This window comes from Orycteropus afer, unplaced genomic scaffold (genome assembly GCF_000298275.1).
Source record: "Orycteropus afer afer isolate SDZICR_OR568_19922 unplaced genomic scaffold, OryAfe1.0 scaffold00036, whole genome shotgun sequence".
NCBI classification, from domain to species: Eukaryota; Metazoa; Chordata; class Mammalia; order Tubulidentata; family Orycteropodidae; genus Orycteropus; species Orycteropus afer.
In genome coordinates this window covers 7,466,447-7,480,678 of record NW_006921623.1, presented here as the reverse complement: position 1 = coordinate 7,480,678, position 14,232 = coordinate 7,466,447, and the positions used below count along the sequence as shown (strand labels likewise).

At 41.9% G+C, this 14,232-nt stretch overlaps 1 protein-coding gene across 1 annotated transcript in view; it reads right to left on the bottom strand.

The window, feature by feature from the left end:
• CADM1 (cell adhesion molecule 1) overlaps positions 1-13,950 on the bottom strand; it is a 403,293-nt gene extending 389,343 nt beyond the window's left edge. The window contains exon 1 of the mRNA XM_007936507.2: positions 13,818-13,950. Coding sequence (XP_007934698.1) covers positions 13,818-13,950 — 133 coding nt within the window. The remainder of the gene's footprint in view (positions 1-13,817) is intronic.
• Between the last annotated feature and the right edge of the window lie 282 nt (positions 13,951-14,232).

Below are 14,232 nucleotides of genomic sequence, written 5' to 3'. Positions count from 1 at the left end.
GCCTAAGGCACTTGACTGCTAACCAGAAGGCAGGCAGTTAAAACTACCAGCCATTCCTCAGAAGGAAGATTGGGCAATCTACTTCCGTAGTGATACCACCTCGGAAACCCAAGGAGGGGTCGCTATGAGTCGGATCCGACTCCATGGCAGTGAGTTTGGTTTTTGGTTTTTCAGTTTAATGTGGATGAAGTGAGATCATGAATGAAGACACTAAATAAATGATAGTTGCTATTTTCTCATTAACGTTATTTGAGATAACGGAGGAACAAGCAAACTGAGATGTCCAATAGGCAGTTTTAGAACACGGTCTGAGGTTTAGATGCAAAAGCAGTCTCAGCTGTGCACCTGACAGTAAATAAGTTACACCTCATTAAAAGAGGTGGGAAGAAGAGGGCATCAGAGTTTCAGGCAGATTTGCCAATGTTAATGGATGAGGAAGGGTAAAACATGACTGGTGTAAACATCAAAAGTATGGTTATCACACACCAGAGACACATTATACTGTATGTGTAAAAGGGAGGCAGTCCTTATTTTCTTACAATTTCATGAAGTAAAAGAAAAAACCGTATACAGAATGCATCCTACTACCCAAATAAAACTATTACCCCAGGAGGAAGAAAATGGAAGAGAACCGAAGTGAAAAAAAAAAGACTTCCAAAGTAAGACAAATGCAAATGAGGTAGAAAATCATGAAAATAAATGTGAGAACCCAGGATTTGTCAAATAAGGAGATAAGGTTATAGGCAATATTAACACAGGCCTTGTGGAAAAATGTGGCGGGGGGGGAAGGCAAAACTGCCCATTTGAATTAAGAATTTGTGTGTATGCTTTGGTAATTTCTTCAAAAGGAAAAACCTAAGGATGTAGGAGAATTGAATGAAGTTGGCTATTATGGAATGGTGGCTGGGAATGAGGGAGTGGGGCCTCTTTACATAGCTTTGATTTTTGAGCTGTGTAAATTATTTACATATTGAAAAAATAAAATGAATTCAACTAGGGAAAAAACTAAAACTGAATCAAACAGAAACAAATGACTCTAACTGTATATCTAATTGATAAAACAACCATATGTACATAAAAGGAAGTAATTGTGAACACAGTACTGTGTCTACCCTCAGTGGAATCTATTTTAAGAACAAAAAGACAGCAAGGAAATCCTGAGCTTTACTTGGTAGTTTGTGGCCGACAGTGGTCTTAATGGAATAATTCCAAAACTATTTTGTATAAGATGTTGATGCTGCTGGGAACCAGAGCTCTTACTGCAGAAGGAGAAACAAGATACAAATAAAGAATAGGAGGAAAGAAAAGAGCCCTGACATGTTAGACTGGAATTGAAGGTATCAGTATGAACTCATGATTAAAATAAATATAAATTTATAAATATATTCATAATATATTAAGTAAATAAATATAAACTGTATATATATACACACACATATATATATATATACATATACATATATATGTATATATATATATATATATAAAACTATAGATTTTTTTAAAAAAAAGTTCCAGTCAAGTTGATTTCAACTCACAGGGACCCTGTAGGACTGAGTAGGAGTGCCCTGTGGATTTCCTAGGTTGTAAATCTTTATGGAAGCAGACTGATTGCCTCATCTTTCTCCTGCATAGCGACTGGTGGATTTGAACCAATGACCCTTAGCTTAGCAGTTGAGCATATATATATTTTCAGTTTATACAGATATTATTTCAGTGAACCAAACCAGGACAAATCAGTAGTAATGAGTATATCTCAGTGGTATCTAAATACCATTCTACCACTAAAAAGAACCAAGACTCCTTGAAAAACTAGCTGATTCCAGGTCTAAACAAAAAGCAACCAAATTCAGTGCCATCGCCTAGATTCTGACTCATAGCAACCTCCACTGGGTTTCCGAGCTGGTAAATCTACACAAAAGTAGATTGCCCAATCTTCCTTCCACAGAGCAGCTGGTGGGTTTGAACCACCAACCTTCTAGTTAGCAGTCAAATGCCTTAAGCATTATGCCACCAGAGCTCCTTGATTCCAAGACTGGGGCTATGAAAATATAAGATAAGCTTAAACATCTTCTTGTGACATAAAATAAGAAAGTACTTCAAAAGTAATGAGCATATGTCAAAAAACTATTGGGGCCAGTAGGAAGGGGTTCCCACTGATCAAATTTGCTGACAATGGAATATATCACATTGATTTTTATTTTTTTTAATCTATGATTAAATAATGATTTTTTTAAAAAATAAAATAAAAAAGGAGGGAAGAGGGGAAAGGTAAGGTCTTCCTCTTTTACAAGAATACCTCTACCAAATGTCAATGCATGACAGAATTAGAAAATCATAATTTTGTAACAAATGGTATAATATTTAATTCAGACAAGGATTACCAATGTTACTAAAACAATTTGGTGAGACATTTGAGAACAGAATCTTCAATCCCAAAATACCCCCACAGATTATTTATTAATTACAAAGCACTAAAAATACAGAAATCTGTAAATATCACCAAAACTGACTGACTAAACTTAAATCCTTAACCAAAGGATCAAACTTACCGTCACCCATAACAGGGCAGATTACAGTATTATGGGCATATTGATATTATGTTCCTCCTGATAGGATGCTACAAAGAAGATGGCAACAGCAGCTGTGCAGCATTCTTGTCAAAATGTCTAATCTGAATCGAACCATGAGAAAACAGTCTGTAGACTGTGAGACATTCTACAAAACAACAGGTCTGGACTCCTCAAAATGTCAATGTCAACAAAGAATCTTCTCAAAAAAAAGTGAAGAGAAGGGGAAGGATTCTAGATTAACAGAAACTAGAGACATGAAAACCAAATCCAAGGTGATCTCTGATAGATTCTGGATCAAGGAGAACAAAAAAACAGATAAAAGGAATGTTAACAAGACAACTGGGAGAATCCGAATATAAACTAGATATCAGATGTTGTTGTTGTTATGTGCTGTCAAGTGGACCCAACTCATAACGACCCCTCCTTGGGTTTCCGAGACAACATCACTACGGAAGTAGATCGCCCAACCTTCTTTCCGAGGAGTGGCTGGTGGGTTTGAACCACCAGTCTTCTGGTTAGCAGTCAAGTGCCTTAGGCACTACACTACCAGAGCTTCTAGATATTAGATAGCATTATTGAAACCACATTAAATTTCTTGAATGTGATGGAGGTATTGAGATAGTGCAGAAAACCATCCTTATTCTTGAGAGATACGTGCTGAAATATTCAAGAGTGAAGTGCCATGATGTCTGCATCTTACTTTCTCACAGTTTGGGGGAAAAAAAGATATGTGAGTATGTGTGTACAGTACTTACAGGACAGAGATAAAGCAAACGGGCATAATATTAACAGTTGATACCTTGTAAGGGATATATAAGTACGCATTGTACTCTCAACCTTTCCTATGGTTTTAAATTTTTTCAAAATAAAACCTGAGAAAAAAATAGACTGTAACCTTCTGGAACCAAAGGGTCCACCTACCCAATTATGAATGTACCTAACACAGTGTCTAGTACAGAAGTAGGTGGATACTCAAAAAATAATTTTGAAATGCTTATGTTTCTATTAAATGCCTTTTGGATTAGCTAAAGAAATTTCACTTTTTTATTAAATAAAACATGTTAAATATAGGAGTCTGAGTAAAATAAAATCTTCTCCATATTTAAAGACCCAGCAATTTGAGATTATAATTGTTAGTTTCTCCAAGGAGACTGGATGATTCCATTTACTTCCAAAATCCTTTTACTCCAGGTGGGATCTTACTGACACTTTGTTCTTCAGTTTCATTGAGTAGACGACTGAATACATGCTGAATTAAGCAGCATGTTTTTCTGATATCCCTAAACATTCCAGGGACTTACAGATGTGATTTTTAGTAGTAGTAGCCAGGGGCATAACACCCACCAGTAGGTAATGGCTATTTGACACCACATACTGTAGGTTATGTTTTGCTGTTTTTAACTCTTTGAGAGAAGCACTAGGCTTTACTGTTTTGTAACCTAAACTGCGTGTTCTTCTTGCCAACCTGGCCCAGAGATGGAGAGATTTGCTTCAGGAAAGGGAAATGAGCAGCAACCAACGTTCACTGATTACTAACAAAACTGAAGGAAAGGAGATAGAGGCCTCTTCAGAATGATATGTGCTCACAAGATACGCACAAGCAAAAGTGAAGTTCAGTGTCATTTAAGCTAATCTCTACTTGAACCTTTTAAGAGATAAAACCATTTGAGCAGTAATTTAGTACTAAATTAACTTGGTTTTTATCCTCCCTATCTTTGAAGTTTTCATTGTTTAAGTAAGGGTTTCTACAAGAGAAATGAAGCAATGTTCTTTTTCTCTTCAGAAGAGAGAATCAAGCTTGTAACTATCTGGGTGGCCTGGCTTATCACAGGCATATTCAGCCAACAGCCAAATACATACTACATTTTGATGCACAACCTTTTCCCCCAAGACCGTCCCAAAATACTCCATGATAATCAAGTTTTTATGTCACTGTATTATCATGCTACATAACCTTCTACTAACAAGAACTGAACTCTGCAGGGGAAGGAGCCAGACAAAGAGAAAAATAAGAGAAGAACTGCAGCAGATACTACTATCAGACAAAAGCTTTGAAAAGATCTTTAAGACAACAAGTTGAGCAATTAGGCTGAGAAACAAAGGTTTCATTTTTTTTCTCAAGCCACTGACAACTCGCTCTCTATGTTATCTACCGAAATGCTGGCCGATTCAGGCGACTCTTGGAGTCAAAAATGTGTAAAACATTACTAATAAGTTACTAATAAAGGCTTGGGTTTTTAGTACTTCTAGTTCCCAGATTAAATGCTTCTTGGTAACTGAATGACCCAAAGACCATCTTCAGAGATGCTGATCCAGTTTATGCCAAGTCAGCAGCTCCCTAGACCCTTTGACCTTGACACTTAAGAAGACTTCCTATTTCTAAAGGACTTCACATTTTGTCTGAAAGTCTTACTTTGTCAGCTTATAATCTGTGAAGTCAATTACACTATTTTCATGAAGCAATAAAGTTTAACGTTCAAACACTGGCCACTAAATAGGCACAATCTATTTCTAGCATTTTGTTGTTGTTATGTGCCATCGAGTCAGACCTGACTCATAGCGACCCCTCCTTGGGTTTCCGAGGCAGTATCACTAAAGAAGTAGATTCCCCATCTTCCTTCTGAGGAGTGCCTGGTGGGTTTGAACTGCCAGCCTTCTGCTTAGCAGTCAGATGCCTTAACATTTTCATTAAAATACGGACCATAACATCTACACATTTTTGGCTTAATGGAAAGAAACGTACTCATATATACACCTGTAAAGCAGAGAAAGAAACATCCGTGATGGGGTATATTAGTTAAGGACATGTTAGTTAAGCTGGAAGATGCAAAAAGAAAGTGTTTTTTCTCAAGGTAAGCAAGGAGAATCAGGAATCCTACACCTATAAACCAAGACAGACAGTTAAGGGAAAAACAAGTAAGAGAGCAATTTTATGCAATGGCAGCCAGCTGAAGGCTGACGGGTGGAACCACTTTCCTCTTCAGGTTCACTGGAGAATCATCAGTCTTCCAGTCCCATCAGGATTGGGCTGAAAAGTAATAAGAAATGAGGGCAATTAGAGAGGAAATGAGAGCAACTGACGAAGGAACAACCTAGAGACAAAACAAGTGTAGAATCTGAATTTGATTCAAGAAGGTTTCTAAACGCTGATGTCAAGAAAAGAATTAGAACTGCAGTAGGTAACTCAAGTTCTGACTAGCAGAGGCTAGGGTCCGGTGAACTGGCTGCATTCTGCCAGTGAAAACATAGTTTGGAGAGGACATCCAGGGTTCCAGAGAATGTTGTGGAGAAAAAAAAAAAAAAACACCATTTTATTTCAGTCCAAGAGTGACAGCTAAGAAGGAAAAAAAAAAAAAAAAAAGGTCCATATGTTGCAGCCTTGGAGACCAGTATGACGACAGTATCATTCACAATAATGGAGACTTGGAGAAAACAGATGGATACCTATGGCAGAAAGATAAAAGGGTCAAATTTTAACATGTTAACTTTTAGGTTAATCCTAGCCAAATGGAGCTATAGTACGAAGTAGATATAGGGGTGGTGAACTCTTTGTTTTTAGATTGGAAAGTGTCAAAGCAGGAAGATTCTCTCCTCCCTACCCCCTAGGGATCTCATAACTTAATTCCAACCTGACACTTGCATCCAGTGCTGGGCAGCTGAACAGGAATTAGAGCTTCTGCCTTCCCAAGGAAGACTGCCAAGACCAGTATACTTACAGGTGGTCCCGGGTTACAAATGAGTTCCACTTCTGCGTCTGTGTTTAAGTCGAATTTATATGTAAGTTAGAACAGTTAGGTAACATTCGGATCTAATGTCAGTTACTCAAATGTTTGTCTTAGTATTAAAAAAACAAAAAAACTCACTGTCGTGGAGTTGATTCAACTCACACCGGCCCCTCCTTGGGTTTCCAAGGTGGTATCTCTACAGAAGTAGAAAGCTCAGTCTTCCTTCTGAGGAATAGTGGCTAGCAGTCAAGTGCCTTAGACACTATGCCACCAAGTCGGACGTTGACAACCCAAGTACTTCCTCTATTCTAGGCGTATTAAAAAGTCCATGTCACTGGGATATCAACTTCAAACACTGAGTAGCATTTAAATATATATCACAGCACTTTCATTTCAAACCTATTTAACATTTCTGAAATATCTAGATCAAAATGTTGGGTCAAATGACTATATTACAGTAAAACATCTACTAAAAGGGAAAATTTCCCCACCCTACATCTCCCTTAAGATAATCACCGTATTCAAGACACCTGTCAATCATAACAGGTTTTCTTCACACTTGCTTTCGCTCAACCTTACCTCCAAGTTTCTCTTTTGCTGTGCGTATATATAAATACCTACATCTCCCTTTTTCCTAACCCTAGTTCAAGGCCAATAGAACCAAAGCTTTTGAGAACCAGCACTGGAAGATCTCCAAAGAGACACTCCCCATTAACCACAACAGCAGCTGCTGGCTAGAGCCTGCAATTTAAATCTCTGAAAAAGAAACTGTGGCTTCTGAAATTTAAACAAGGAGGTGCCACTAGTAATTACAAACATTCCAGTGGGTTCCTCCTTCACTGATGGTTTCCAAACAAAGGCTTTTTATTCAATTTTGGTGTTGCTCCCCAAACCGTGAATGGAGGCATTCCTTTGTGCTTTTTGAGTGCAGAGGCCAGCTGAGAAGGGGCGCAGGAGACCAGTTTTTACCTGGCCTAGGCGGCTCAGAACTCTCAAAACCATCTCCTGTGTAATTACTTGTTTGGCTGGAAACCAAAAAACCAAATGCTTTGGATTTATAGTCCACATTAAATACAACATTCGAAAAAGAACCTCTTAAATACACACACACACACACACACACAGAAACGCACACTCAAAAAAAAAAAACCCCTCATATTTCATGAATGTTGGGAAATGGAGCCAACCTATTTTCAGAGAGACCAAAAAAGTTCAGAGATTAACACTGAAGCATTCCAATATTTCTAGATGAAATTAAAAATTCATATTTTCAATCAATGAACCAAGGGTTTAGAACTAAAAGAACTAACCTTTGTTTCTCACTACCACCCCGTACCCTCATCCCACAAAAATCAGGCCCAAATACTTACACTTTTGTTGTATGGATTTCTCACATCAAGAAGACATTTTGTCATCAGTTCAATTACAGAATGCAGGCTGAAATTTGTATTTAACCAGTTAGAAATGAGGAAAGATTGCTTTCTTTTAAGCAGTATGTTTGCAAAAGGCAAAGGCATTTATGCCATGAAAACATTTAAAGATAAATATTCAAATGAGGTATCTTATAGCCATCTAACTAAAATAAGCCTTTCCTAGAGAAGTCCTCAGATAGAGGGTATTCATTATGGGAACAACTAGAAATGGCCAATCTCACCAAGGGTGCTTTCCATAGTACACCACAGTTGAGGGATTAGCTACAATTACTGGGTATTTACACAACCATATGTACACAACAATAAAACTCATCTTATTCAAGCCAAACAAAATCTTGCTCAAAATAAACCAAACCACACTAAAAGGTCTCCCTGGTACAGACAGTAAATTGGGCTCTGACTTTTCTTCCTTTGCTTTTACCCACTACAACAACCACCTTCACTTTATTTCCTCAGTAAAGCAAGGATAGGGCAAAAATTCTGTATATCCAGCTAAGAAAATGGACACTCAAACAACAATACTGCGATGGGAGGTGCAATATCTTATATACATTCATTCTTTCATTCTAAAGTAATGAAGGATGAAATGGTAAGATACCAAGAATCTGTTTAGAATAATCTGGGAGGAGAGGAAGCATGAAAAAGACAGACTGACCATGGGTTGATAATTATTGAAATGAGGTGATTTGCACACAAAGGTTAATTATGGCATTCTTTCTACTTTAGTACATATTTCAAAATTTCCATAATAATATAGGAAAAAAGGGAAATGTGACCAATGTTAAGAAGAAAAGTCATCTTGCAAAAACCAATTTTAAAAAAATACAAGAGAAATATTTCTTTTCAGCTTTTTCTCTGCTTCAGGAAAAGGAAAAAGGGTACTTGGTAAGAAATCCAAGATGTATTCTTGTTCTTGACTTAAGAACCTTTCTTTTACTTTTTCCCTCTGTTACGTGGAACCAATTTTGCTATGAATAGTGATCCTTGAAAAAAACAGATAAAAATCTTAAAAATCTAAACGTGAGTCTTTTGAAGCACAGTTTTCACATCTCTGACTTACAACACCACAAATCCAGGGTGCTCCCTATGAAGGCACTTTGGACAACATTGGTACGCTGCTGGAAAGCTCAGAGGTTTCTGGATGATTTGTGAACACCAAAGACAACCTTACCAAGAATTGGTTCTTCCTCCCCAAAGTTTTCTCCTCTGATCCATGAGTCGATTACCTAGAGCTACAATTAATCTTTCTGCCTTCAGAATAGAAAACATTCCTAGGCAAGATATTGTCTACTCATGATCCATATCCCTGGCTGGAGCATACCCACAGGATGGTGGAACAGAAGGTTCCCTGACTAGACATCAAGAGACCTGCTCCCAGTCCAGGATCTGTAGCTAACTTACCCTCAAGTTCAACTGTAAGCAAGGTCCTTCCCACTCTGATCTAGGCTGTCTCACTTCAAAATAATGGGATTTCACCAGATAATATCTAATGTCCTTCCCCTTTGGAAAATTCTCTGGGTTATAAGAATCTGATTTCTCAGAAGGTAATGACATTAAGAGAAAGAGTTTTATAGCTAAAATGTTACATTTTCTATTAAATAGTTATATGTGAATATGAATATTGAATGTGAATATGAACTTATATGTGAATATGAGGTTTTGTATAATTTGCATATATATGCATATACATATATACATATTTATACGAGTACATACACAAACTCATACCATTAGGTGCTTATATGGGACTAATTGCTTCCAACTCAAAGCAGCAAATTTTCAATTCCGCAACAGATGTCGCTGTGTGATTTCTCCTTTCTGTGCTGGAGTTTCAGTTAAAAATGCCCACTGTAATGGTCAGTACTAGTCTTCCCAAGAAAGATATACAGCACTTGGATTCTTTGGATTTATTTCTTATAAATCTTCTTGATATACTTGAAATTTTTCATTCAAATCACAGCATCAATCATTAGTTTAGCCCAATTTAATAATTTCTCCCACATGAAAATGGGCCTTTTGTTAAAAACACACAAATACAAAACTGTTTTAAAATGTAAATTCTAAGTGGTGGTGAGGTATTAAAATGTCACATACAGAAAATAAACCTTAAGAGAATAAGACAGTTTATATTCATAGCAATATTCTCAATTTTTAAAGGTTGAAAATCATTTAGCAATACAGGCCAAAGATTAATAAAAATTCACTTATGTACAAAGCTAAAATGTATCAGGCAAAAGCCACTAAGCACCAACAGCACCATTTACAATAATGAAAATTTTGGATTCTAACTTTTACCCCATTTTAAAGAAAGAAATAGTAAGCTAATACTGTAATTGCAAGACAGCTTACCAATCCGGAATTCACTATCAACCATTTCTTGACACATGTCATAGAAAAGTGACATCTCTTTTTCCCTTCAACCAATATATCCTCCAAAGATCATCAATCTCAACAGGTAGCTAGCATGTTCTTCTTTTGAAATTCAGAGCTGGGAGAAAGGATTTTAAAATTTCCCTTTTAGACCCAGGAACCAGTTACCTTCTGGGATTTTAGAAGGAGGAGTGCTGATCAGTCAGTCAGGGACCAACTCCCGTAAGAATATGAAGTCAGGAAGTGAGGGAGGAAGCGAAAGTGTCCTGCCTGTTGGCTTCTTCCCTGTCCCACTCCCCTTTACCAGGAGGGCCATTGGGGAAAACTGGATAAAGCATGTACAACATCCATATGAATAAAGCTCTTTGTTCCGAAGAACTCCCTGCTCTTTTATTCCCCCCTTTTTCGTATTTGTTCATTTCAAAAGATTGCTCAATGGGGCTCTTGTTCCTCCAAAATGTCCCAGGCAAATAATGCAAGCTTGTCTCGTCACACAAATCACTAAATGAAGCCTTGTGCGTCTCCAATGACACACTGTAAATATAAAGTGGCATTAATGAGGGATATTTTATCAAAGCTATCACAGACAAGTGTAAGTCCCTCCTGCGGCTATTCAATTTGATGCAGGGAAAGGCAACAATAGCAAGGGCGGCACTTTTGTAAAGTCTCTATCCCTGGTATACAAGCCCCAACAGGCCAGAACAAGCACAACTCAGCCACCACCAAATCTCTACCCATCAACCATCCTCTCTAATCCTGAAAAAGGTAAGAGGGGGAGTAATCAACCACTGGTTCATTTGGATCAAAAACAGTACTGTGCAAGCACCTAAAAGGTAACAGCCAGGATTTATACTGTGGAGTGAGCCTAGGCAGCCCTGCCTTGGCTGCACGTCATTAACATCCATTTCATCCAAACACCACTGGAGGAGGGACAAGAGAAGATTTTCTCCAGGGACGGGAGGAATCAGTCACAGGGGAAAACAGAACCAGAACCCACTACACAATGGCCCTATTTCACTGTCCCAGCAAGGATTTAAATGAAACAAGCCCGATGAAGTTAGAAGACAGTACCAACAGGTTTCTCTAACCCTGGGAGTGGAAACTGGAGGCCTCTGAGAAAGCTTAATACATACTAAAAGGGCTGTGCAGGATATCGGAAGGAAGGTTGGGCAATCTACTTCCGCAGTGATACCGCTTCGGAAACCCAAGGAGGGGTCGCTATAAGTCGGGTCTGACTCGATGACACACAACAACAACAACATGGAGGATAAGTCTAGGGTGCCCACACAAAATTCACCTCCAGAGTCCAGGGCCTGGGACTGAGCCAAAGACTCCCTCTCTCAAACTCAGAACCTTGTCATTATGCATTTAAAAAAAAAATTAAAGAAAGTTATCTCACCCCCTCACTACAAATCAAACTCAATTACTTTCTAATTTGAACACAATCTGATAACCAGCGTACAAACAGGGATATACAGAAGAACAAGAAGCTGCTTCCATGGTAACTGGCAACAGAATTTTCATGTAGCTTTGACATGCACCGTGGAGTTCCAGACCGCTCCTTTCTAAATCAGCATATATCCCTTGCCAGTAAGGCAACTTCTTACCCCGAGATAGTTACAAATATAGTACTGTTGCTACTATCCTGTGCCTTCAATGAGCAGGTTTGACTGGGAGGCATAATCTAACCCTAGTCCGCTGCCAAATGGCAATGCATGGCTCCTATTTTTAGTCGAAAGGCAATATCCCCGACCAGCACTCCCCCCCCCTTTTTTTTGCAGCCAATACAAGTCTATTGTTGCTTCTATTATGCGCCAGTTACCGAGCTTTTACTCACGCTCACGTTTAACTGACACTGGCGCTTTTTACAATGCAGCAGCACAAGGGATCTCTTTCAGGAACATTTTATTGAACCTATCTCCAGTCAGAGACATCACCCGAAATGAAGTTGTAACCACACCAGCATCGGCTGCACCCAATTATCTCGTAACTCATAAATTAAGAATTCACAGAGGAAAAACATAAACAACATCCGGAGACAGTGGAATGGAAGAAAAATCCTCAGCGCTGGAACTGAAGCTGTCGCCAGATTCCCATCCCTATACAACCCCAATAGGTTCCCCAACAGAGCGCGTTTTGCAAGCCTGTTTCGGGGAAAATAACCTGCCTAGCATCCTCCAAACCCACAGCTAGCACCCCCAAACATTCCCATTTCCTACAGCGTGTCTCCTGCGGTGTTTACATAACTGTGTGTCCTCTAGCGTGTAAACAAAGACACAGCCCAAGCGGAGAGGCTCTCCCGGGGCTGCACGATGTCCCCAGCGCTGTGCCCGCCGGGGCCGGGGGCTCCGCAGGTGGGGGCTGAGCTCTCGGCTCCTCCACCACTTGTTGCTCCCAGGTCCTGCAGCTTCCAAGCTGCAAGGAGGGGCTTTGCAGGCGCAGAGCCCTGCTGCATCCCCTCCTGCACCTCCTCCCGCCCCCCACAGCTCCGTGCCACTCCGTCCGGGCTCCCCGCCCCAAGCCCGCAGCAGGCGGCCAGGGCGCAGGGACGCTGCGCGGCTGCTGAGCGCGGCGAGGTGGCGGGAAGGGGAGGCAGGGTGCAACACTGCCGGCCTCTCCGCTGAGAAAGAGCCCCGGCTCCCTTTTGTTAGCAAAAGCAAACACTGCCCTCTTCTTTCTCAACCGCGCCAACGCTCCCGGCACACGGACAGCCACACATCTTGCTCCTACCGAGTGCTCAGCGTCTTCAGGGAAGCGCCGGGCGTGCAGAGCCGCCCCTGGGCAAATTCCCAAGTCAGCTCCCCACACAGGGGGCGCCAAGAGGCCCGCAGGGTTCCCGCCCGGCCGCAGAGGCCGCGGACGCTCCCTCCATCACCTTCGGTCTGCCAAAAAGGACGGGAAGCCTGAAAATCCGGTGCCCCTACTCCCGGCGGAGGACATTGTGGGGCAGGCGGGCTGCGGGCTCTCAGCTCCTTCCCGCAGAGGCGGCGACAGCAGCCACCCCCCCGCGGGGCCGGGCCGGGAGAACTTTCCCTTCCTGGAGCCGGGCCAAGGAGACCCGCAGCCGAGGGGAGGGGGCGGAGGGGCTGCGATCCCGGGCTGGAGGGAAACACGAGAAGCGTGCAGTTCGCGGGAGAGAGGAGGAAGACAGCGCGCGGAGAGGACAGATCAGACAAGTCTGGGGATGTCCTGTAGATCTGTGAGGAATCACGCTGAAGGGGCTGGTAGTCAGCCATGGGGAGGCTTCAAGGGACAGAGAATTGGTGCGGAGGGGGGGACTCGAAGAAAGGTGGGGGCAAATAGGCAGCTCTGGAAGATGGAAAGACCTGCAAGTTACGGGGACAACAGAGACTTTAGGAAGGTCCCGAAGGTCGGGGGGTGCGGGGTGCCTTCGATATATCCCTTTCCCCGATATTCTCTAACCCCTAGCCCCCCCCCATTATCACCCCACTCCGCACCCCTTGTCAAGCTGAGGAGAAGAGGTGTGGGTACAGCCATCCGTAAGGGCTCTAATTCATATCCAGCTGGGCAAGGAAGAGAATCACGGATTCCCTCAGTCTCTTCCATCTCACCCCTGAGTTTCTTCTCCACACTCCCTTCGCTTGGGATTTGGGAAGTGGGGGAAGGTTGTCATGGAAACGTTCCCCCTCCACTGCTACAGCTACTGGGGTGCCTTAAGAGGTTTAGGGGTCCAACCCGCGGATGCCCACACCTACCTGTGGGGATCAGTGCCGCGGCGGAGAGAAGCAACAGCAGAAGCCTGAGCCGGAGCCCGGGAGGCGCCGCCGCCGCCGCCACCGCCGCTGCCGCCGCACACTGGGATCCGCTCGGCAGCACAGCACTCGCCATGTCGGGCACCTGCCTCAGACTGGCGGCGGTGGCTTCTTCCAGAGCCCGAGCGGACAACTAATGAGATGCTAATGACATGCACTGGAGGCGGAGTCCGAACAAACCAATCACCGTGTCCCGAGCCCAACCCCTCTCTCTATGGACTCGCCCCCTCCCCCACCCCGCCCCCTGGCGCTGGCGTTCGGCGGCGCGCCCGCGCCACCTAGGGGCGGGGCTAAGGGGAGGGGCGTATGCAAATATGTTTATGTTAAAATTGGTTTTCACTTCCTCGGAATCGAAAAA